The 26,906-nt window shown below is 39.7% G+C and overlaps 1 protein-coding gene across 5 annotated transcripts in view; it reads left to right on the plus strand.

Moving 5' to 3' along the window:
* SLC25A13 (solute carrier family 25 member 13) overlaps window positions 1–26,906 on the plus strand; it is a 177,108-nt gene that overhangs the window by 59,375 nt on the left and 90,827 nt on the right. For 4 of the 5 annotated variants that reach the window (XM_017676680.3, XM_073238804.1, XM_017676681.3 and 1 more), the window contains one exon: window positions 12,440–12,555. In XM_017676680.3, the coding sequence (XP_017532169.2) occupies window positions 12,440–12,555 (116 nt within the window). Of the gene's footprint in view, window positions 1–12,439; window positions 12,556–21,445; window positions 21,616–26,906 lie in introns of those variants that run through there. The other variant, XM_017676683.3, reaches the window with a different exon arrangement.

Genomic DNA, 26,906 nt, shown 5'->3' on the forward strand with positions numbered 1-26,906 from the left:
CTAGAAAAAGCAAAAAAGCCTCAAAAGTCTTGTAGCTTAATTTGCTTTTGCAAAAATATAAAGTACTCCCAGCAGTTTCTAATTTTGATTATTCTTTACAATTTCCTGCTTTATAAAACACTTGGTATTGTTAGGAGACCTTTAGAAATAGGATGTGCTAATGAATGCAGAGATAGTGTGGAAGAGGCTGGGGAAACATGTTGGATGGAATCTTTTTCTTTCTCAGCATTTAGAAAGGTTCTTCCAGGAAGTAAAATAAAATATAAGCCTAAATAGACCTATCTGAAACAGTTAAAACAAATGCTTTTTGTTATTTTAATGAAATCTACATTCATGGGCAGCCTGTGTTAATAGGTGAATTCATGGTATTTTGTGCATGATAGCAAAACATAACTAAATATGAAAAATTTATGCTTCTTTATAAGGTCTTATGCTAATTCTTAAGCAAATTATGTTGATGTAATAAAATTTTGATTAATCCTTATTGGAGATAGGGATGGAAATAGCATTCTGTTTAATGTGGACATCGGGTGAAATCCCGAAACACTGCTTAATCAGAATATTCTAAGGAGTAATCACTTTTTATTTTAATTCTTACTCTTGAGTTATTAGGCTACTTTTCCCAGTAATGACAGTTCATAAAATTTAGTTTTAAAATTTGAGTTTTACTTGAAATTCTGGAGTGTCTTAGATAACCATTCAAAACTCAGATTGTCACGGAGGCATCAGAGATGTGATTAATCTATACTAATCCCAATATATGCTGAAAATGTTTTCCTTAAATATTTATCCATGCTATCAGTTTGTTTCTCATGATTTGCCTCATTTCAGAACAGACTGCTGAAACTAAAATGGAATATACATATTGTATCAAATACTTTTTTTCCTTGCCAGCCACATCTCAGCCCTTGGCCTAAACATGGTGATTGAATTTTTTTTCAAACAGCCCCATGAATACCTGTGGAACAGTGGGAGGTGAAAGCATGATATTCCACTTAAGTCATTCCTTCTGTGTGGTCATATCTTCTTTATTTTGGATTAGGAAATAAACGTGGGAAAGAGAAAACATCCCCAGTTCACCATCGGAGTTGTGTCTGGGATCTCAGTCCTCATTACCAAGAACTCATTTGTCCTTGGCAGAGCTTTCTCTTTAGTTACTGTTCAGTTGACTGTGGACAGCTTTGCAGCTGCCTCCTTTGCCTTGATCAGTTCCTGCACCACCCCCACTCCTCGCCTGCCTTTCTCCTGTACTAGGAAAGGTGAGAGACGAAATGGCAGTGCCATTTGATGATTTTTTTTTCTGTATTTATCCTTTAATACTAACATTAAAAATTTAGAGGAGGCCCTTGGTAATTGAGATGAAAGACAAGTAGAATTGCTTATAGGCTGAGAGTTTTAGGCTTTCATGGAATTATGAAGTGTCTCAGAAAAAAAAATTCATGGTTCAGGAGTGGTAATCTGGTTGGGAAAGTGGGTAGGGAGGCTTTAAGTGTTGAGGTTAGAGCCAAGCACATTGTTTTTCTTAACCATGGATGCTTATATGGAGTGGCATGGGACTGAAGGCTGATGGAGATTACTGGGGACAGCTGCTGCTCTTGATGATGGCATTGCTCTGGATCAATTTATATAAACCATATATGGCCGTATCTAAACTATAAAACACTAAATTTTTATATTTAAAATGTTTGTGTTTATTTGCATGATTTATCTGTACTTCTTATTTATTATTTTGTGCCTTCCTTTAAGCACCCTATCCTTTAGTTTTGTTACTGAACTCAAGCGCTTTCACCCTGCCTCATTAGGAAAAAGAGTATAACAGTCTTTGATGGTCTGAGATGCAACTGATAGAATTATTTACAACTTTGAGTAAATTTAAAGTCAACTTTCAGTAAAAAAAACCTAATCCTTCTTTGCTTACATGGAATATTATGACCCTGTTAATGAGCAGTGTTACCCCTGAAACTTGGCCTGAGTTCTCTTACATTTTCACAAATTTCTGCCAGTTCAGTTTGGAACCAACACATGGGCACTTTTTCGTTCCTTTTTCATGGTCTTAAATACAGAAAATCATAATCTATTTTAAGCTTCTTATAAATGATGGAGTACTTGTTTACATGGGTAAAATGACTCTATGTAAGTAGTGTATTGAAGTTCATGATAATGTTTGCTATTTAATGACACCTAATGATATTCAATGAAGGGTTATGCTAAGCGGGAGAGAAAATGTGTTACCCAGGCAACTGCCTCAGGCCGACTAGAGATTTGGGCATATGGCTCTATAGGACACATTATTTCAGCATCTTTAGGCATAAAGAACTACACATGTAATTGACTGTGAAAAATTACTGCTCAGTTACTGTATTGTATGGTCATAATAGAAGTAAATGAATACGTCATTGTTGCTGGAACAAGTCTGTTGGGAATCACTTGTAGACTCTACTATTTAAGGAGCAAAAATACAATAAGAAGAAAATAGCTGGTTTAATTAACATATAAAATTGGGTTAATTTGAATTCAGCTGGTACAGCAGATATTAATGTTGGCTACTTTTGTGTGGGTGTGTGATACTCTCTGGCTTGAGCCTGTGTACTTTTATTTCTTCTTGCCCATATCATGAATAATTTTATTTTTACAACTATGATAAAAGCTGTTTCAGTCACTTAATTTTGCTTTGCCAAGGGCTTATATTATAATCACATCAAAAAAGGTTTTTGTCTATATCCATAATGTAAGTTTTATAACTGAATGAAAGAAAATGTTAAAATATTTCTGAGCTCTTGATAATGTTCCTTAAAGAGAAATCAGTAAACTTGGTTTCATGTATATTTTTTTAAAAGATTAGTTTACTGCTTAATTTAATCCTTTTTTTAAAAAAATAGAGTGACTAATTGGGAATTCATTGGTAGATGCAAGAAAGTAGCTCGTTTGCCCTTGTCACTTTGCGTGTTTGTGGTTAGGTGCCTTTTATTTGTTTTTGAACTTTAATCATCAATACCTTGCTTCAGAGATTCAGAAAAACACATTGAGAAAGGCATTGTGTCGCAATTAAAAAAATTGTTTCACTTAGTCAATTTTTGGTATTTTAAAATGCTATTTGAGCAAAGGGCACCCATAGGTAATGTGGGCATGTGCTGCAAGTATATATGCAGGAGGGAATTCTGGTCCTCAGGCTGTCTTCCATGCCATAGGTACTCACAGAGTCTCTGGAGTAGAGGATATTTCTCAGGCTTTTCAGCTCTAAACCAAGGGAACAGCCTGATAGGAGCCTGAAGTCCAATAAGCCAAGGGTTCATCAGTGTGTGCTCTACTGGAAGCATTTAAAGTAACTGGTTATCCAGGGGGTGATCTAACCTGCTACTTTATGGGAGAGGCCAGTATTCAGTGGTCACTTTAAAAAAAAAGGACTGGTAAACAAATTTGTGTGTCAGCTCTCTGTTCAGTTACCGATTTCTTATCTGCCGTTTATCTCCCCATGATACTTTTTCACTTGCCATTTTAATACAGTTAAGCCTTCTCTTCCAGCCTTAACAATAGCAGATCTAGGAAACCTAGATTTTTAAAAATCTGCTTTGCTTACCTAAGTGGATTTTCCAATATGTTTATAACTACTTGCCCCTTTTTTCACCAATGGCCTGTCTCTCTCCCTTTTCAGAATTTTTTCCTTGCTTAAGACAATCAAACCCCAGTTTAAAATATGTTGTTTATGTTGTGTGTTTTTTTTTTTAACTCACTACACTTTTCCTTTTAAAAAACCCCAAGTATTTGGGTAGATCTCAAAATGCTGTTTACCCCATGATGTAATTAAAATAAAGAATATTTGTGGTGCACATGATCAAATTTTCTCAATATTGGTAATTATACAAAATAGGAGAAATGTAATATGAGAAGATAGCTTTTTAGTTTTTTTTATGATGTCTATTAGTATTTAAAAATAATAGGATATTTATCTAGAATGTTTTGGAGATAGAGAATATGATTTCTCTAGTTTTAGAAAGCTTGAAGTAGTTCTTTTCCTTGATGGAATGTCACTCCCATGGGGATCAGCCATAATTAGAGCTATTTTGAATGAAAGATTAAGAGGTGGGAGGTGGCAGGACTTTGGGACAGATTTTCCTGAGGTCATTGGACAATATGATCTAACAGGGAGGAGAGGAAAGGATGGAATATAGAGGATGTGTGGTGAAAGACATTTTCAAGTGTGTAATCAAATGAAACTATTAACAAAGGGAAATAGAATGTGGTTGAATCATATCTGTTATATGTGTTTGATCCCTCTGATAAGGAAGAAAATGTTGGAGGTACTAGACTGCCCTCTATAAATCCTACTAGTTAGCATAGTAGCCTTGTGCATCTCAAGTGTTATTTGGAATGAACTGCAAGGCGGCAGACAGAGGGTAGATCTGGGAGTATGAGCATATCACTGAGTTAAGCTTGCAACTATAAGTGCCTATATATTTATCTTCTTTTGACAATATGAAGGCAGTGATATATGCAGAGGTGGTATTTATAGGCTAAACTCATGATAACAATACAATAAAATTGCTAGTAAAATCTTTAATAGGTTTTTAAAGCCAGGCAAGTAGCCTGCTTGTTTGAACAACATTCAGTCTGCCAGATTTCATTGGAGCCAATGAATTTAAATAGCCCCTTGGCAAACGCTGCAGGGAGATTTGAACCCAAGTGCATGGTCAAGCTGAGGATCCCAGCTGGCCTCAGAGCAGATGCATTCCTGGGAATGCCAAGGCCAATGGTGGAGCCAGGGTGGGCACAGGGTGGCTCCCTGAAACCAAACATGGAAGAAAAAAGGATTGTAGAGTAAAAGGCATACAGAGAGAGCCCATCTATATAGATCAGGAGAGGAGGTCTTCTCCAACCTGTCCAGCAGGATCATTCAGCCAGTTAGGCAAAGGAAAAACTAGAATTCAGATCTCTTCTCACCTTACTACTTATGGTATTTAGAACATAAAATTAGCTATTAATTCATTGTCTCTTTTTAGAGCATGTTAAGAACAATTGTGACTGATTTGTATAATTGGGGCTGTGAGGCTTAGTTTGCTCTCTGACCATCACACTGGCATATTAAATAAAACCTTTATTTATGAGCTTCTTCATCATCTGCCCTACTAGTAGTTTTCATATCCTCAGGAAGTGCAGGGCCTCACAGTGTGGCTGTCGCAGCTCCTGCAGGCATAGGCCACGTGGTGTCCCCAGCAGACCCCTGATTGCCTTTTCCCTGGGCTTTAAAAGCTGTGTGCTGTGACATCTAGGACTACCCCCATCCCTCCAACTCTGTCTAGAAAACATCCTAGATTTGACCACTTACCACTTATCAGTTTATCACCACAACCCCGGCGTAGCTCACTGCAGCCACTCTGACCGGACCCACTGCTTTGCCTGGCAGTCCACGCTCCACAGTGTCCTTCAGTGAGGTCACTTCACTCTTGAGCTTAAAACCCTCCAATAATGCTCCCCATGTATTCCTGGAATAAAATCCACACAGCCTTGTCTGTCCTGCACACACCTTCCTTCATCCTCATCTCCTTGTTGCTTTCCTCCCTACTCTTCAGCCACTCAGGTGTCTCCCTGCTCCTTGGAACTTTCTACGGTGGGCCTGTCGCAGGGCCTGCCCTTGCACTGAGGTTTCTCCTGCCCCAAATACCCTTGCTTCACATCTCCTTTTCATCATTTGAATCTGAGTGTCACCTCCAGGAGGCATTTCCTGACCACCTTAGGCAGAACAACTCCTCCTGTCCTCTCTCCATCATTCGCAGGCTTGGCTACATGGTAGAATCACTTGGGAAGTTTAAAAAAAAAACAAAACAGTTTTTTGCTCAGGTCCCTCCATACAGCAATTAAACAGACTGGGTGGGGCTGAGAAGCTCTGCTTTAATGCATTCTTCTATTGAATCCTCTATGCAGAAGTTATCAGATTATGGATCATTTTTACCTTTCTGTTTGTACTCTTTGCCTACCTTCCCTACTAGAATGGAATTCCTTGAGGGCATGGATTCTATCAATTTTACTCATTTTCTTGGTATCTTCAGTGCCTTGTGTGTTGTCTGGCATATAATAGGTTCAGGGTATATTTTTGCTTGAACAATGCATATTTGCAAGGCATTTGGGAGGTAAAATCGCTGGAAAACCTAAAAGCTATTAAGGAGGTTAAAATCATGGAGGCCAAAGCTGTTTGGATAAACTGGCGATCACAGGAGAGCCAGTTCTGGTTGTTTCTTTTTTTCCTTGACATTCACAAATACTTGAACCTGGGTGGTCTGGTGGTTGGAACCCTGTTTTTGGAGTTAGATTTTACTTTTATCTGCCATTAATCCTGGACAATTGTTTGGCTTCTGTTGTAACACATGGAAGAGGGTTATAAGGAGAAGTTATTTTTGCGAAGTAGTCTTGCGGTTAGGAACCTTAAGTAAAAGTGGTAATTGGATTTTGATATGGTGCATTGTCTACAACCAAACTTCCTGAAGTCTGGACAGATCAGATCCTTATGTGCAGTTGCTTAAACTTTCATAGCCACAGAGTTGGCCTGGAGATAGGGGCAGACGAGAGATGAAAGGGACCACATGGGGTGTGAGCCGCTGCTGAGCAAGAATTAAGCAGCAGCAGGGAGGGAGAGAAAAGCCGGAGGGTCTCTATGGTGGGTTGCCAGAGCCAGTGTGGTTCTTTCTGATCGGCTGTTTCCTTCTTCAGTCTGTTCCCTGTCTCTCCAGTCCGTCCTGCCACTACCCAAGTAGAAGTCCTCGATGTTTTGTTTCATATACATTTTTATTTATTGTTCTTATTACAAAAGCAATTCAGTATGTGTATTATTGAAAAGATAAGAAAATATGGCAAGCAAAAAGAAGAAAACCTTAATTTCTAATATTTTAACAACCTAGAGGTAACCCACCCCTGTGAACACTTTAGGGTACGAACCTTCAAACTTTTTGTGTATGTGCATAAAGTATTATTTTTGTCCATTTTTAACAACGTGGGATCATTTTCTATATACATTTGTGTGACTGAGTTTTTATGTAATGGGAATGGGCTCATAACAATTTATAGTGTTTGGGTAGTATTCTGCTTGTGAATGTTCCTTTACTGAGTCAGTCACACACTGTTGCATGTCGGCATTGTTTTCACTTTTTTCACTGTCACTACAATGCTCCTTGCATATCCCTATAGATAAAAGTTTGCACACATCCATTAATTATTTTTTAGAACAAATTCCTGGAAATGGGACTATGATGTCAAAGAGTTGCAGGCATTTTTGCTGTGCTGTCAGTTGTCCCTGGAGAGCCCAGCGTCAAGTCCTCCTATCGCCTTGTTGTAAGGGGCTCTTCTTTCCCTCTCATGCTTTAATGGTGCTTCCCTGAATTCAATCAACACATCTCCCACCTCCAGGCCCTTCTCCTTCCAGTTTGTTTAACACACCTCTGCTGGGTTAAATGACCTGAAGCACAAATTTGTCAGGTCACTAAAAATGTCAGTCTTTTGTCTACCGTTGGGCTGTGAACATCGTGTCTTTGTGCACTTGTTGTCACTTCAGCAAATTTGCCCTTCTCTGGCCGTCCTTCCTTGTCCTGCTCTCCATCTGCCCCTGGTTCTCCAGCTCTTTTGGGGTGGAGATTGCACTCTTCGTCTGCGTATGCCCAGCACACAGAGTAAGCTGAAGCCCCATGGTAGCTGATGGCCTCTCCTTCCCCCGCCTCTCATCTCTACTCCATCACATCTCACCTCTCGAGGCAGCAATAACTGGTAACTACATGTCCACTCATCTCATCTTCCCTCTGATGTCATTGTTCCTAATTTTACTGACTTACTGCCTCACCTACTCTCAGTATAACAGTAATCTTTCCCTCTGAATTCATTGAGCAGTTCACCTCCAGTTCTCTTATTACATTACTTACCACTTTTTCCATAATGTCAAAGTTTTCAGTCTGTGTCCTCCGTTCTCAGCATCTCTAGGCCAAGAGCTATGCCTTGCAAAACTGAGATGTGGAGGGCGAGACCTGCAATTATGTGGCTATAAGGAAGCACTGTTGTCATTTGGGTAGGAACCCTTCTGTGCATGTGATAGATAAGCAGTCTCATGTTGTCCTAAGCATCATGCACAGATGCAGTCCACTTTTAATCCCTTTCCTCTTTGGCTCAGTGTTTGATAGTAATATGTAGCATCTTATTTAGATTTTAAAGGAGCTGTAAAGTTGCTGCTGTTCTAAATGGCTTTCAGAAGGAGACTAATAGCTCTAGTGGTTTGGAAAACAAAAATGACTTGCTTAAAAACATCTCTGGTCGCTGAAATAGAGTAGTTAGAAACCTACTCTCCCCTAATGTCTGAGTGGTGTAGCCTATGAAAACATGACTCAGGATTTGTTTCCATGTTTGCTGACCCAGGGCTGGCTAGTAGTTGCTGCAGGCGAGCATTAGTGTCTAATACTGGATACTAGTCACAGAGTTCATCAGAGCTGTGTGATGTATTTTAGGGGCTATCTCACCTTGTCAAAGAGGTTTTGAAAGTTGAATGGGGATAAGGCACTCTGAGCTCACCAGCTAAGTCGGAACTTGATTAGCCTGTATTCTTTGTTGAAACTTATATTAACACCCATTAAATCTGTAAAGCAAGGCTGAAGTACTGTTTATATAAAGAAAAAATAGTCTCCCTCTATACGTTTCTAGATGTCATTCTGTAAGTGAATATGATACAATATAATTATTCAGATAGCCTTCCAGTCAGATTACTTTGAAAATACAAAATGATCTTGATAAACAGTAAGACATTACAATTTCATGGTTCATCTGTATACCTCCTACTTAGATGTATAATACTTGTATCTAACAGGATTACCAAATTACATACCTTTTTTGGTATTTGTAACGTGCCTAAAATACCGGCATATTCATTGGCTGGTTATGGTCCTGACACCAGAGGAGTGTCATAACTGGAGGAGGTTGACCTTGCCAGAGGAGGGTTTGGTCATGCATATGGATAGTCTTCAGGTTTCTCATACCATTTTGAGAGAGGTAAGATGCTCTTTTTACCATCTTTAATCCTTCCTTTATTCAGATCATTAAATTTTTTAAATGTTCCTTTTCTGGATAACACACTCTGTGATTCCCTTTTAACTAACCTAACAATCTGTGCAGTGCTAATTTAGCAAACGTGATGTTTTCTGCCTTGACAAACTGCCACAAGTTAAACTGGTGAGCGGTGTAGCTGTACGATTCTTGGTGCCTGCTCAAAGCGGGTCATGGGGGTGTGAGGCATGGTGGAGCCAAGACACTAGACCACGAGAAACACATTTCTCCTTTGTACTGCTCCAGGAGTCAGACAATGGGGAGCATGCCTCCCGGTTGGAATGCCCCTCTGCTGGCTTAGGCGCAGCTTTACGTAGTGTTTGTTTAAAAACTCCCAGATCTGTGTTTCTAGTCTTAGCCTCTGTATTCATTTTCAGTAGGGCTGCCTGCTTCGGTAACAAAGTATCCAGATGAGGTGGCTTTAAAAAAAGAAATTTATTGTCTCCCAGTTTGGAGGCTGAGATCAAGGTGTCAGCAGGGGGGGTTCCTTCTGAGGCCTGTGTGGGAGGACGTGTGCTGTGCCTCTTCCCTCACTTCGGGGGGTCTGCTGGCAGTCTGTGGTGTTCTTGGCTGAAAGAAACATTACCCTGACCTCTGCCTTCATCTTCACATGGCGTTCTCCCCACGTGCATGCCTGTGTCCAAATGTCCCCTTTTCATAAGGACTCTAGTCATACTGGACTAGGTGTTCACTCTGCTCCAGTATGAGCTCATCTTAACCAATTACTTTTGCAACAGTCTGGCTTCCAAATGAGGTCAGATTCTAAGGTCCTGGGAGTTAGTTAAGATTCCGACATGAATTTCTGGGGGCACACAGCTCAACCTGTATCAGCCTTTCTCCTGAGTTCCTCACTGGTCCTTTCGGCTTCCTCCTGGACACCATACATCAGTATCCTGGGGCCTCAAATTTAACATGATTGGAGTTAGTCTCATCGTCTCAAGTCCCTTCTCTCCTTTTCCTCTGGTATTGTTTATCTTTTGTGGCGGTCCTATCCCACTCAGTTGTCCGAGGTAGAAGCCTTAGGATAACTTGGTCTCTTTCCTGGCCTGCCAGCCTTCAATATCCAGTCGCTACCAAGTTTTGTCATTCCTGCCTCAACTGTATTTCTCTAGCCTTTCCTCTTTTCAGTCCTAGTGCTCTTGCTCTGCCTTAGAACCCTGCTGTTGCTAGCTGTCTGACTGTCTCCCCCATCTTGTCTTTCCTCTGTTAAATTATCCTTCACACCAGTTTCTTTTCTAAAACAAAGATCCGAACCTGATTTATAACCCCAAACCTTCAGCGGCTTCTTACTGCTTGCAGAAAATTAAGGTTAACTTGGTCTTTCAAGTCCTCCATGGGTGGCTGGCATTACAGCTCAAGCCACTCTTACTCCTCATGACCTCTTAGATTCAGGGTCCTAACACCTGTGTCCTCCAAACACAGCATACCCCATTTGTTGTCGCCTTTGTACTTTGCTCTTTCCTCAGTGGGGAATGTCCTCTCTTCCCTGCTCTCTTCTCTCCGTCTTCCCACACCAGTTGGAATTCTGTCTCAGTGGATGCCTGGTTTTTAGACAAAATGCCAGAAGCCAGTTGTTTCACCTTGTACAAGTCATTAACTTATGGTTTTCTCAGAATTAAAATGGGGAGGTTGATGTAGATGTTCTAGATCTTTTCAACTCTAAGATTTGTTCTGTAAATGCCACGCCTCCATGACGCGTTCCCCAATTCTAGGCAGAATAAATCACTCCTCCTCTTGCACCACTTGGAGCGTTATTCTTTCACTTTGACACTCAGCTCTTGCATTCTGGTGGGTATACACGCACATGACCACCTCCCTTTCCCCTGACAGTTTGTAAGTTCCTTGAGCCCAGCCAGGAATGTTTGACTCAAGCTTGCTTCCCTTCCCATCCCTGCCTACCCTTGGTCTTGCTGGCCCATAGATTCTCAGTGAGACAGACTGTATTGTAGAGGATAGAATGTTCTGGGCAAGTGTTCTTCCATAACAAATGCTGTTCTTGAATGTTCCCATGCATTCAGAAGGCTGTGTTTTAGATGGTTAATGACAAAGAGATAGTATCGTGAACATACTGTGAGTTTTTCCTTTCTTTGTGTCATTATTATGACCAGATGACATTCTGGAAAACAGTTAACTTTGTAGCACTGTGTAGAAATGCATTCTCTCTATAAGATGTTTCAGTCATTAAGTGTTGTGTGAAACATAGGGAAACACTCCTGTTTCCTTGTTCCTTTTAAATCCTCTAGAGATGTGGGCTATCTCAAAGTATCACTGAAATTTTCGGACATTTAACATACAAAATAGTGGCAAAGAGCATCATCTAGGAAGGCTTTGTGCATTTGTTTACTCCTTGGAAGTCAAAGCACCTGTGGCCTGTTGTGTGCCACCTAATGGGTAGATTTGACTTTGTCATGACCTTTCTCAGAAACTTTCAATCACTCCTTACTTCCTAGAGAAGAAACACCGGGCCCTTTTCTTGTTTTTACACCCATCTCTGGTCCTATACATATAATCTCATTTCATAGTGTTTTATGCACTTTACTCTCCAGAAAAAACCAGCTCCTCACCATTTTCCTTGTACAACCCTAACTTCCTTTCATACCTGCCTTTCTGCAGGTGTTTCCTCTGCCTGAAGCACCTTCCCTTTTATGCCCATTACTGTACACCTGAATTTCACTTATTGTTCAAGACTCAGCTCACATTCCATTTCTGCCACAGTGCCTTCTCTGATTTCCTGCTAGAATTCTGTCATCATTGTTGTCCCCTGTCTTAGGATTTATCTTTCCTGTATACTATTTCTAGACTAGTGTTAGCTGTCTTACCAGACTAGAAGTACCTTGGGGTCATTTCCAATGTTGATTTAACTGTAGTCCACACCTGCTTCCCAGTATCATCCTTCTCTCAATCCATCAATCCACATGTGGTCAGTAGGTATCAGTAATGGATGAATCTCTGTGAACCATTTTTCTGTTGTTACATAAAGCGTATCTGTTGTTGTATAAAGGTACTAATGAATGACAGAGCTGCTGTATTTTACTGTTGCACAGTCACATCTTAATCTCAAGTTTCCAAGCTTTAATTCTAGAATCCTACAATATGCCTGAAACAAAAGTGATATGTTGAGTAAAACAGTTGTCTTAGAAATTATAAGTCATTTAATGTGCCATGATATCCTCAAACCTGTCATGTCTTTTATTTTCTGTACATTATTATTTCAGTCCAGTATATATAAAAGGGAATGCCAGATGTTTATAAATGTTTTTAGGTTTGAATTTTATTTATTGACAGTGACATTTTTTCCTTAGTGTATCTTGTGTATGCTTTTATTTTCCACAACCTACTGACTATGTTTTATGCCTGTTTTGTGTTGCAGATTGATATCCTTTCAAGAATTCGTAGCATTTGAATCCGTCCTCTGTGCCCCAGATGCTTTGTTCATGGTGGCCTTTCAGCTGTTTGACAAAGCTGGCAAAGGAGAAGTCACCTTCGGTAAGCTGTGAGTGTACACCCAAGTGAGTGCTGACCTGGGCGAGCATTTTCTTTCTTGTAAGAATGAAGTGTGTGGACGTGCTTTTAAGAAGTTGGCACATCCCTTTTAACAAAGATACCTCAGTGTTTTGGAGCTCTAGTTCAGATGTCTCCCTGTTTGAAAAAAGAAATTTCTGGCTTAGAATGGTTTTTTTTTTTTTCTTTTTAAGACATGAAAGTTCTTAGTTTATCAATTCCCTCATGAGGAATTTGTACAGTCACCGAAGATCAGCCCCTGCAGCACCTGACTCCTGTGCTGCCCAGTCTCGAGCCCACTGTTTGCCAGCACCAACGTGGGCCTTGTGGTCCCCCTGCCTATCTTCATTCTGTCCCTGTGTGCCTTTCACTGTGCCTTTTCTTCTCATACTGGCTGTGTCTTGTGAGTCTATGTTTGGGTTCACTTTTCTCTGCGTGATTCAAAAACTCGTAAGTCCTGCCAAAGCCAGTTGTCCTGCCACCACCAAAGTGGGCTCTGAATCCAAACACAAAGGTGGCGTCTGGTGTGCTTGTGTACAGTTTGGCTAGTTTTCCTCAGGTTGCTGGCTTAGGTGTACACCTTCCCAGGGCGAAGAACCTCAGTGACCATTTTTGTTTCTGCTGAAGGAGTCGGTTGGTCTTGCGCTTCCTGGTCCAGAAGGTTACTGCATTGTCCCTGATGGCAGTGTATTGCTAGCAGCCAGGGGGGCAAGCTGGCTTCACTTTGATACTCTGGTTTGTTTTAAGGTGAGGGAGCATGTGGCACAACTTTTTCACAGTCATTGGAGGCACGAGCCAGGTGGGCCTCCCGGTCATCCCCCTTGCGGTCAGGAATGCTTTCCACTGATAGAATGCCGAAGGTCATAAAGTGCCTGAGAACAGAAGGTGCTAGTGTGCCCAGCACTCCGAGTCCTTACCTTGTTTTCCCAGAGTAGCTTGAGTACAAAGGCCCTGTGCAGGATGCTAGCCCAGCGTGGCATGTGAAGGACCCTGTCCCTCTGAAATACATACCCCATAGCTGGGCTGGCAGTGCTGCCACGCTGCTGCCCCATCTGAAAGGCAGGGCCTTCTTCGTGAGGATTAGCTCAAAGCTGCAGAAAACCCTGAAGACTTCTAAGTATCAGGAAGAGGGAAGACCAGGAAGTGGTGGGGCAGTGTAATTTCTTTTTAAAAATAAACTGGCTGTTAAAGATAGATTTGGCAGAAAGCACCACATGTTCCTTGGGCTGTGTGGTGTCTAGCATATGTTGTCTGTGCATGTGGATGTGCTCTAGATAGCACTGCTCGTGAAGAATTTCGGAGCCCTTTCAGGCATACAGATTGTGCATTCAGGGGTGAGGGCTAATGTGCCATTTTAAATACCTTTTTCATAGTTTCCAAGTCATTCATACCTCTTGAGCTTGTCTTACTTGATGGATTGTGAGATATGTAGAAATGGGAAAGAAATACAGGTGGTGTAAAAGCGCATTATCTACTCTGGAATAGTTCTGGAATGGTTCTGGAGTTGGAGAGACTTAGCTACTTCCAGGTCTGGCACTTTTGTCTCTAAGCCAAGCTAATTATCCTCTCAGGTCTTCATTTTGCTTATCAGAAATGAAGGTAATGACTACATAAAGCATAGATAAGACAGTAAGTAGATTTATTCTGGCAGTCTTACTCCTCTGCACCTATTTTCCATGTTATTCAACATGAGAGTTGTTTCAGGCTAGATCAGCCAGGGCAGAGGTGAAACATATATTTGCCTGCTTTTGTTTCATGTAATCTAGAAGCTGAGATGCTTTCCATTAACACTTTTTGAGGATTATGTAATATTTAAAAATCCCTAGAATAATTTTAGACTTTTCCATCACCTAATTCCTTTTGGTATTACTGTAACCACACCTTTTCAATGGGACATCAAGAAAAATGTCCCTATTAAAAACCCTTAAGTAATAAATAAGCAGCTAGCTTGTGGGGTGTTGGTTTACTCAGTGGAGGCCAGTTTGGTGAAAATGTTCGATAGTGTCTCCTTGGGATAGACAGAAAGTTGGAGCAAGTTCAGCATGGGTGTGCCCTCTCTCTTCTTCCTCTGTTTTGCAAGGCTGAGTGAGGAATGGGAGAGAGTTGGGTTGGAGATGGGGCTGCTGAGGAATGGATGAAAGATGTTTCCCTTGACTAAGGTCAGTCTTCCTTTCATGGGCATGAAGTGACCTGGGGTATTGGTGGCACCAGCCACACCAATGTCCCGGTGGAGATAAAAAGGGGCCCTTTCACCAATGCAAGGAGGGGTGTGTATGATAGTGTGTTTAGAAGAAAAGGATAGGTGAAGAGGCAGGCTGTAGGAGACATCCTTGAGTTTTAAGGTGATGGAGGCTACGGCACGACTTTTTCACAGTCATTGACTATTCAAGCTAGACGGGACTCCTGTTCATCCCCATAACAGCCAGGAATGCTTCCCACCATAAGATGCAGAAAGTCATAAAGTGCCCAGGAATACAAGGTATTTGTGTGCCAGTACTTTGTGTCCTTGCCTTGTCCTCATGGAGTAGCTGTGGAGTCATCTGTGAGCTGGAGAAAGAACGATGGCGTGAGAGTTCCATTGCTGCTGCTTACTAGCAGTTTATCAATGGGCAAGTCATGTCGACACTGTGAGCCTTGCTTTCCTCATCTATAAAAATCAGGATAATCACCAACTCTGCAGGATGTGTAAGGGTTAAAAGGTCTACCACACATACAGGTGCTGTCTGGAAAACAAAGGCCTTTAGAAAAATAATATTACTAAAAGACAATTTGAGAGAATAAAAGACATTCTTCTTTTTGTCTTCTTCTTTGGGAAGCTCTTTATTTTTGACATCGGCCAGTTAAGTCACTAATTTGCTTCCCATCTGTTCTCTGTCGAATGCCATCCTGTCTCTGAAGGTGTAAGAGATTGGAATAAAAATTGGGGCTCACAAGGAGCTAAAACTCTGGTTATGCCATCAGTTGCCATGTGACTATTGTAGAAGAATGTACAGTTCCTCTCCCAATACCCTGCACTCCACAGTCAATTTGTCCTGGGGTCTGCCTGTCTCACAAGTCTAAACAGGCTGTGCCTTGTATCCGTTGTAATGAACCAGTGGGGATTCTCACCCTGTGGGTGTTATAAAATGGAGTCTAGGCTTGCTGAGCTGTTGAGCCCTATGTTAGGGTTAAACTGAAAGACACATGCATAGTACAAAGCAGATACCCAAATGCCCATCAAATTGCAGAATAATGGCTGACTTCTAACCTGTTTCATTAGTTAAGGTAGTGTCATCCAGGGGAGGTTGGTGCTGTGTATAACAGGCTTTTGTCCAAGTAAAGAGAATCATAAGAGGTGGGTGGTGGGGAGTACATGGAGCCAAGGAACATTTTGACAGCAGGTACCTTTAGAAGAAGCTGGTAATGAATATGCTTTCCAGGGAACTTGTACTGGAGTAGAAGACATTTTAAAAAAATGGAGTTGTACAGAAAAGAGGCCTAACCTAGTCAGTCCTGGTCTCATAAACACACAGTATTAGGGAATCCTCATCTGTGACCTGGCTGTCTGCCTCAGTGGCATTCCTACCTCTGCTTACTTCCTGAGCTCCTTGTAGTCCTTCACCCAGGAATAGCCCTTTGGTATTGCAGAATGTTGTTTATCTGAGTGGACATTTTTGGGAGGGGTAATCCAGGAGAGGTGAGAGAGTAAGGGCCCCATTTTCACTTCCCAAATTGGCTCAGCCAGGTGTGGTCGTGGGCTGAGTCCTGTGTGTGCACTATACAGGGTTCACTGGGGGCTTCCCCATGGGCGGCAGGGAAGGCAGGTGAGCATCCCCAGATTCCCCGTGTCTCCCGGCCTTGCATTCCATCCAGAGTAGAGAAGTTAGCTTCTTCTGTTTACATACTGGGTTTCCACATAAGAGCTTGCTTGAAGCAGGGCTTCTGTGACTAAGCTCACTAATGACCAGTGTTTGTCAATAAGCTGACAGTGTTCAGCTTATGCTAATGCTGATTCTAATACACACTAAACAAAAATCAGATGGAGCAAGGGGCAGATAATCAAGTGTTAAATTTCCGTGAAACCTTGCCCTGTTTTCTCTGAGGCCTTGTTTATGTGTACCATATTTTCATGTCTAGATCATTCCCTGTGTTCACTACAATGAAAAGATCTTGATTAGGCCAATTTTGTTCCTTTGATATCTAGTTCATTATGTTCTGCTATTTCCTTTGAGGGAAAACATAGCTCCAGTATTCTTGTTCTCACCATGTTTTTCTTATTTTGATACCTGATATTTATAAGTGCAGTATGAGATTATCAACAGGTGTATAACAGGATATCAGTATAAATAGAAAATTGTAGTTAACAATTTGTGATTGTGTGTGGAGAAAAAATATTTTTTTCTCGATGTTTTCATTTGCATTTTTAGCCTATTTTATATGACTTCTATTTTTAACTTTTTTAAGGATTCATTGTCAGATGTAGCATACACACCAAGGAATACACTAATTATAAGTGTACATCTTGATGAAGTTATGTGCAGCATATATGTTTGTTTTATGGCATCCAGATCAGAAAGAAAATGGCACCAGCACTCCACAGTCCTCTGCCCCGTTACTGTCCCCAAGGCCCAGTGGTGATGCTGGATATCTGTCACCATGAGTTGGGTTGCTTGTTTTTAAATTAGTAAAAAAAAAAAATGGGATGGTTTGGATTCACTCCTTCATTCTGACTACTTTTGCTCAAATTTTATATGTGAGATTGATCCATGTTTTTGTTGTGTGTATTTTTACTTTGTTCTTTTTCTGTGCTACATGGTATTCCATCATATGACTTTATCCTAACTTATACACTCATTCTGTTGATAGACAGTTGTGCATTTTCAGTTTTGGCTGTTGCATTTAATGTGCTTAAATGTTCTTTTATATATTTTTGGGTGTGTGTATGTATGTAGGCATTTCTGGGAGTAGATTGCTAGGTCATAGACAGTGTGTATATATATATTTAGCTTCAGTAGATACTGTCAGTTTTCCAGTGTAGTTGTACCAGTTTACATTTAAATGATCTGTGTGTGAGAGTTTCAGTTATCCCACATCTTTGCTGACACTTGGTATTATCAATCACTTTTATTTGAGTGGTGTGTCACCATGTGAATTGAATTTTGCATTTCCCTGATTTCTAATGTATTGTGTAACTTTTAAAAAATACTTATCGGCTATTTGAGCATCCTCTTTATTTAGTGCTATGCTCTCTTTCTACATATATGCACTTTGTAGGTTATGCATTTCATAGATATCTTTACTCTGTGACTTAACACGTTCGCTTAATGGTGACCTAAGGGACATAAGTTTTTAATTTTAATGTAATACAAATTATCAGCATCTTCTTCTATGGCTTTTTTGTGTCCTGTTTAAAAAATCTTTGCTTACCACAAGGTCATGAAGGACATTCTCCTGTGTTATCTTCTAGACGTTTTGTTGTTTTCTCACATTTAGGTTTTAGTCTTTCTTGAATGTATTTTTTTTTCTTATTTGATTGCTTTTGCACATAATGGGAGAGTCAGAATTCTTCCCCAGGCCTCCCTGGACTAGTTCACCCAGCACCACTTATTGTAAGGTGAGCAGTGCCATATACGACACTGCTGTCCAAAATCACATGTTTCTGAACTCCTTTTCCTTTCATGATTGTCTGTTCTGTACCAGCCCTGTACTGTCATAATGAGGCTATGGCAATAATCCAGGTGAGGGGTTCTGGTGGCTTGGACCTGAGGGAGGTTAGAAGTATTTTGAAGAGAGAATCAGCAGGGTCCTCTAATGTACAGATATGGACTGTGAAAGAGAAAGGAGACAAGAATGACTCCAAAAGTCTTTGGCCAAATCAACTGAAAAGTGGAGTTATCAACTGAGATGGACAGGACGCAGGCTTGAGAAGGAAGAAGGAGCTTACTTTTGAATGTGTTAGTTTGATGCCTATTGGATATCCAAGTGAGGAGAAATTGGGAGATAGAAATTTGGTAGTTACTGACAAATAGACAGTGTTTGAAGCCATTTAACTGGGTGAGATAAAAGAATAAAGAAAGAAAGGGATATTTCTTGAATGCTTACTCTGTTCTAAGACTACAGATAAAGCAGTGACAAGACCGAAAAATCCATATCATCAGGGAGCTTATGTTTTAGAAAAAGAGACAGTAAACAAAAATTTATAATGACATCAGGATATACTATCTGTACAGCAGGCTAGGTGGGTAGGACGGATGGAGGCTATCTGGGCAGACCTAGAGGAGTGTCTGCAGCTGTCTAGGCAGGGGCATTGGAGGACCCCACCTGTACCATTCCCAAGAGTGAATCATAGATGACTTGGCTCCTGATTGGCTGTGGGTATAAGGAGATCAAAGGAAAGGAAGAAGGACCCAGTAGTAGCTACTAAACTTGTGCTGCTCCAAAGATGTGATTTTACGTGATCTCTTGAAAAAAAGGAAAGTAACCATTTTATCTTTAAATTTATTGATCATTTACTACATATGCTCCCTGGGCTCAACTCTTTATATGTAATTTATTACTTAATCCTCCCAACTTAGGAGGTCTATCCTATTATAATTCTCATTTTTCTGATGAGGACATGGCCTTGGGGAGGTTACTAACTTGTCCACAGTCACAGAGTTGCCTGGGGCAGATCCGGGGAAGTCTGCCTGACAGCCAGATGTTATTCACAAGGCCACACTGCCTCCCTCTGGTGGTGATTATGCTCTGTGAGGTACACCCTCCCTTCATAATCTAGACAGATGCCAATGAATCCATAATGGTTTCAGTCTGTCTCAGACTTTAGGGGGTTTTAATAATTTTATCATGAAGAAGTAAAGGAACAGTAAGCGTTAGTTAAGATGTTGTTGAATAACTGTAGTGGAGAGTAATTATAGGGAAGAATGTACCTGGGTCAGTAGAGTTCTTAGTGTAAGTAGAAGGTTGCCTCGGGTACGCAGATGTCCAGGTGATGTGCTGACATGCGCTTGATGTGGGGTCTTCCCAGGAAGCTTCATCTTTTGACCTGAGCAGGAGTCTGAGTGGAGGGGAGGAGTAACAGAGTGGTGGGGTTGGGGTGGTCTTTGCACAGGCTGAGGATCGAGGAGCAGGCCCTTGATTGAAATGTTCAGTGTAGAGAGAGACACTGGGCCAGGGGAGTGAGTGCTGTGTGATGGAGTGCTCACCACAGGCCTCTGAGCAGAAATCTGTATTTGATAGGAGAAGCCATTGGGAGTCCCACAGGGTTTTTTAGAGGACAGAGACTGGATCCAGATGACGGTTGGAAAAGATGCATTTTGTTGCATTAATTAGAGCAGGGCAAAGCCAGAGCAGACATGCCCGTGATCACTGTGGAGGCTTTCCAGTGCCTATGTGAAGCAGGCAGAGGGTCACCCCCACCTTGTGAGTAAAAGAACTGAAAACCAGAGTTCGAAAGGACCTACCTGACCTCTGAGCAGATTGGAGCAGACACATTGTGAATGGTAGTTTCCCAAACACTTGTGTTTTCTCAAGTTTATTATTTGATGATGTTGGGAAAGCAAAGCATTTTTGTTAAGAATTTTAAGAGTGTGTATGTATGTGTGTGTGTGTGTGTGTTTAATGAAACTGTTAATCTGATGGATTTGCAGTATCCTCCAGTGACTGATCTTTGCAGGATGCTAATTTAACATTCTTTATTCCTGTTTATTGATAAATCATTAGTTGTTGTATCATCAGAAGGTGACAGTAATAGCCTTGCTCCATAATACCGGAGAACCTGAGTGTCACTGTTATCTAGATAAAGTCACAACGAGATCCACTGATATTCAGAGTATGTTCTATACCACAGCATTTCTACAGGCTGAAATCTAAAATTTTGACTTGCCTAATGCCATTGCATGTTTTTCTCTTCTTTTGACTTCCTTGTTTATCTTTTTCATTACAGTGAACAATATTTTATGGAATGTTTTATATGCGATTTTGAAGTTATCATTCTTAGTATGTGAACATAAGCACCCAGTTTCATTATCTATGTGGTGATAATGGTTGTGTGTATGGAGTGGGAAGGGAGGAGTCTGCAGGTTTTAATTGAGCTTTAAAGACCTGGGGTTCTCTATTCTGGGGTTCTCATAAGTGTCCTGGAATCTGTGAATGGCCTTGGATGTTAGTAATATTTTATCTAAATGAGCATTTGCTTTTAGTAAATCTCAAAGAGGTCAATGATCTGCCAAAAGATAAGAACGACTTTTTCTAGAAGGTCAGATGAATGAGTGAATAAACATGTTATTTCAGACGTTTCCAGCATTGCTGTTAAAAACTTCAGTTGTAAAATAGTCTACGCCCTGTGCCACGCTAGGAGACTTGGGTGGCTTGCTGCTTCAGCTCTGTCAGTTGGCATGGAGTCCCAGAGAAACTAGCGCAAACTTGTTTTATTGGCAACTGCAGTGCCCCCTCCCTCTCTCCCTCTCTTCCTTTCTTCTTTCCTTCTTTCTTTTTTTCCCTCCCTCCCTTCCTCCTTCCTTCCTTCTTTCTTTCCTTCCGTCATTCCCCCCTCCCTCCATCCCTCCTTCATTTTTGTCCTTTAATATTTTCCTTTGATCTTCACTATTGAATTATACTGTAAGTTTGCATAAAGTGGTGTTCCCTGTTTATGTTATTAAGCATTGTATGGAAAAGGATTTCCTATTAGACAATCACAAAGCTTCATTTTTTTAGTTTATTAAGGCTCTGAAAAGTCCTACAGAAAAAAACAAAAATCTATTTAACTTAGTCAGACTTACTTCAACTGGACCTTTCTCTTGTGTGAGACCTAAACAAAATCCATACAACTAATGAGGTGATTTCTAATGTCTGTCTCCAGTTAATTCTCTGACATGTGTCTTGGACTTTGGAGGAGCCCTCTCTGGGTTTGCAGTTAGATTTTGTCTGGAATACCTGCTGTGATGAAAATGAAGTTGGTATGCTCTGGGAAAATGGACAGTCTTGATGACATGAAGAAATATATGGGAACAGTTCACTTACATCATTTTGATTCAGGTTGCAGAAAGTGTAGAAATGCAAGTTTTAAAGGTAAGCACTCAAATTTAATAATAAATATAAAAAGCTAGAGGAATGAAAGTATTGAACTAGAAGAAGGCAAAACTTAAACCATAATTTTTAAACTCACTGGAAAGAAAGTCATTGATTATTATCTTTGTAAAGATGATTGGAAATTCAAAAAAGATAACTGTGTAGAAAAATGGTTGAGTTGGAGGAAACATCACTTGGGGGAAAATTCACTGTTAATACTGATTCTGACTTTGACGTTTCACAAAAGTACTGTGTTATTTCGGTGAAAGAAATTTATTGCCTTATAATAGATTTTACTTTATATTATTTTGAGATCCAAGTATATTTTCTTGTACACATTCCGATAGGGAATAAGAGTATTGAGTTAGAACAGATTAAGTTTTGGAAGGAAATAACACCAACATTGATGAGAATTGTGGCATGCCTGGGTACTGAGTGTCTTGTCTGAGATCGTGGAGACTGTTCAGAAGCTGTTCTAGTTCATTGGGTCAAAAATCTTCTGTTTACGAAAAGCTGAATACGGATTTGCACGATTGACCATAATGGCTTCAATTTCGAAAGATAGTAGTATCAGGGAGCGCTTCCAGTTGGTGGGATAATTTGAGAATCATCTGTGCTCAAATGGCTAAAATATTGTACTTTTTGCTACTTCACTCCATTTGAAAAAGAGGGACGGGGTTGGGGAAGGCCTGTTGAGAAGGTGGTAGAATGTCAGTTGGAGAATAAATCACAGTGACCATGTGGAGCCGCCACTCCTTAGTTAACTACTCCCTGAAGGTTAACTGTTCCTTAGGAACTGTCAGTGTGGGGAGGCCAAATCGGGGGCTACTGCCCCTGTTGTGTGTGTGTGTGTGTGCACAGGTGTGTGAGATGAAGGGAGATGAGAACTTGTGAATAAGAAAGCCAGCGTGGAGAACAGAGAGCTAACAGTACATCCTAAAACTTGGAGCACTGGGAAGATTTGACTATTTTAAACTGTACAGCTCGCTTAAAAATAGTAAAATTATACCATTATTCTTTCAGTTTGAGAGAGAGATAAAAATACAGTTTTTCTAAATTGGAAAATTTGCTGTAATCTTGCTGCTAATGACTGATTTCTTCCAACAGTTGCAAGGCAGTTTTTGTTCTGATAGGTTGATAAAGGAAACAAAATCAAGAACATATTAGAAGTTCTCAGAGAAAATTATAGTTTAGGTATATGTTGGGGGTGGATAGTTAGACATTTTAATTGAAATAAAACAGTTTTATACTAATATGGGATCACCGTGGGTGTGCATTTGTAGTGCATCTGCTCTTGAAGCATTTAAGTAGGGTTAAATGTATGTTAATACTTCTGCAAGAAAATTATTTTTTATAACATCTGTCTAAGGAAACTAGCTTAGGAAATTGGTTTCTTAAACAATTGAGATATTATACTTTAATGAATTAGGATTGTTTGTGCTGCTTAAAAAATCTCAAAGAATTGAAATTTTTGGTTGTATTCTTCTCTAGTGTAAGAAAAGTTAACAATAATTAACAGATTAAAGCAAACTTATACGTCAGTGGCCACCGTCTGCCTTATGCCTCCGAACATCATTTTAACCATGCTCCTTTGGTATTATGAAAGACTGCTAATGATTCATTCTGTCCAATTGAAAATAACTTTTCTAGCAGATAGATTGAAAACATCTCAGTTGGCCTCCCTTGCTATTGATGTAGATATTGCAAAAGATAGAGGATTAATATGGAATGCTAAAATCTGCCAGCCTTCATCTTTTTTGTTGTTAACCAACATTTACTATGATGACTTAAGTAGTGTATTAATCTTGAGAATTTATACATTATCAGATTTTAGAATAGGAAAGATTCTTATCAATAAGGCAGACCATGGGTTCTCATTATAATAGCGTGGGGGTGTTCGTCACAACTGTGGACTCCCTCACTCCCTCTCAAGTCAGCTCAATCAAAATCTTTCGGTATGGGGCTTGGGAATGTGTTTTGAAACCAAGTCTGAGAGGGAATATAGTTCACAGTACAACTGAACTATGGCTAGTGTGGTGTATGGCTTTCTTTCACAGATGTGAAAGCAGATCCAGAATGGGAAAGGGGACTGGTTTCGTAGGAACCACAACTTTTGTCTTTTGGTACTGCTAAGGCGGTGTTTGTTCCTAAGGTGCCACATGACTTCTGTCAGGGTAGTCCCAGCCCTGTCTAAGCACAGAACTGAAAGAGTTTTAAATTAGCCCTAATTTTTCCATATGTCAGCAACATATATGACTACAATATAGTGTTCATCTCAGCTTGCCTGTGTATGGTATGCCTACTTGTGTGCTTATTTTTTGAAAGGTACTTATCACCACTATATCTATATGTTCAGAGTAACAATAACAAAAAGTTTCCAAAGAACTCAATTTTAATGAAAAGGGCTGTGTGTGTGAAATACTTATTCTGTACTTACTCCGTTTTAATGGATCCATTTTCCCCCTAGAACTTTCTTTAGTGAATCTGAATTGTAGCCAGAATACTTCTTTCCTCTTCAGACCCTTAACTGTGATTAATATAAAAAGGCACTTATCAAAAGGGTTTGAAATGGCAACCTTGGTGTTGGAGCATGTGGCAGTAGAGATAGGTCTGCATCCACTTACTCCATTATGTTATTTAACTTACAAATTCAACAATTTGTCTTTTGCTCCCTGCTTAAAAGACGATGGGCATATAAGCTGTTGTTAACCGTATCAGCAGGGTGGAATATTATTTCCCTTAGAGTGAAACCACAACTTTCTTTGAGAATATAGCACATGTTAGAAAAAGTGCGCCAGTGAGGCTGTTCAGGGATAAAGTGTGGCTGTCCAGTGACTCTCCTTTTGCCTCCAAGAGGGATTACTTCCAGTTTTCACAGAAATGTCCTTTTTGTGTTTATTGTATTAATGAAATTTTTACGATTCATGAGAGAGAGAGTATGGTTCAGTGTTTGAAATAATGTAGCTTGATGAACCTTTTTTATTTTAATGGCAAACTTGTTTTCATTGATTTGCAGCTTCAAAAAGTGAGTCTTTTGGAAATTAAAGTGCATTAATTTAGTTACTTGGTATGGAAACAAAAACATAGAGTGTTAAAATTTGCATAAGTGAAGACCTTGATGATTTCAGATTATAGTGTGGTGGAGGTTAAGGAATAAGAGCCCATAGAATTTGTAAAAGCAAATTCAGTCTAACCACTTAATGGCATGTGCAAGTAATTTGCCAATTAAATATTTCTAGTATTTGAAAGATCTTCAAAGCAAAGAGTGGAGGTTCTTAATCTTTCTTAATTTCATACTTTCAGAAACATAATAGAAAATTACTTAGTTTTTTATCACTTTTCATTCAGAATTTTCACATGAGCCAAGAGAAGAATAAATTTTAAATATTTGAGAAAAATTGCTTCTTTTTGAGAAATGTAGAAGTATGATATTTCCAAATCACACTGCTCCTGATTTTATTTTATTTTTTTGGAATCTATTGTAAATATTTGGTGCCCACATAACAATTTCCATTACAATTAAGATTTCATAGATTTTGGAATTGCACCATTTTAATGGACATCTACTATGTTTAGAACATTGTGCTAGATGCACTTAGCTCCAGGAGAACTCTCAAAGATAGGTATTTTATTCCCATTTTACAGATTGAGAGAATTCAGTCCGGCTAAGTGATTTTTGCCTGATGTTACTTCTTAGTAAGACAACAGATCTGAGAGTCCCATGTTTTTAAAAAACAGCTATTGAGATATAATGCACCCATTTAAAGTGTATAATTCAGCCGTGGCTAATATAGCCACAGATATGTGCAATTTTAGAACATTTTCATCAACCCACACCTTGTCCATCCTCACTCCCTCCTCCAGTTTTCCTTTAGTCCCTCCAGTCCTCGGCAACCACTAATGTACTTTCTGTCTCTGGATTTGCCAATGCTGGACATTTCTTTTGTGACTGGCTTCTTAGTATAATGTTTTCAAGGTTCATCCACATTCTAACATTTAACAGTATTGTATCCCTTTTTATTGATGAGTAATATATTGCTATGGATATACCACTTTTTGTTTATCCATACTTAAGTTAATGGGTGTTTGGGTTGTATCCACTTTTTGGCTATTGTAAGTAATGCTGCTGTGAGCATTTGTGTACAAGTTTTTATGTATAGACATGTTTCCATTTCAAATCTTGGATATATACCTAGGAATGGAATTACAGTATCATATGGTAACTATGTATTACTTTTTGAAGAACTGCCAAACTGTTTTCCAGAGTGACTGCACCATTTTTCATTCCTACCAGAGGTGTATGAGGGTCTCAATTTCTTCACATCCTCACCAACATTTATCTGGTGGGGGTAAAGTGGTATCTTGTGGTTTTGATTTGCCCTTCTTTGTTGGCTGGTGATGTCAAGGCATCTTGTCATGTGCTTACTAGCCATTTGTATGTCTTATTTGGAGAAGGGGCTACTCAAATCCTCTGACCATTTTTGAAACTGGATGACTTCTGCAGAACCTTCTCCTGCTCTGTAGTCTGTCTTTTCACTTTGTTGATGGAGTGCAAAAGTTTTAAATTTTGACTAAGTCCAAATTGCGTATTATTTTCTTGCTTGTATTTATGGTGTCATGTCTAAAAAACCATTTCCTAATTCAGAGTCACAAAGATTTATACCTGTGTTTTCCTATAAGAGCTTCACAGTTTTAGCTTTTACATTTAGATTTTTACTCCATTTTGAGTTAGTTTTTGTATGCAGTGTAATGTAGAATTCCAAATTCTTTCATTTGCATGTGGATTCTAGTTGTCCCAGCACATTTATTGAAAAGGCTAATCTTTCCCTATTGAATTGTCTTGTCACCCTGGTTGAAAATCATTTGGCTGTAAGTGTAGGGGGTTTATTTCTTAACTCTCAGTTCTATTCCAGTTGTCTTTGTGGCCTATCTTTATGCCAGTACCACAGAGTCTTTATTACTATAGCTTTGTAGTAATTTGAAATACAGCTTTGATATTCTTTTTCAAGATTGTTTTGATTGTTCTGGGTCCCTTGAATTTCTATATGAATTTTAGGATCAGCTTCTACAGTTTCTACAAAGTTTATACAAAGAAGCCAGGTGGAATTTTGATAAGGATTACATTCAAATCCTTATCAAATCCTTAGATAGCTTTGGGGAGTATTGCCAATAATAAGTCTTCCAATTTAAAAACATGGAATGTCTTTCCATTTATTTAGGTCTTCTTTAATTTCTTTAACAATGTTCTGTGTTTTTAGAGTCTAGTTTTTGCATTTTTTTGTAAATTTATT

The sequence above is a fragment of the Manis javanica genome, chromosome 6, assembly GCF_040802235.1.
Source record: "Manis javanica isolate MJ-LG chromosome 6, MJ_LKY, whole genome shotgun sequence".
NCBI lineage: Eukaryota > Metazoa > Chordata > Mammalia > Pholidota > Manidae > Manis > Manis javanica.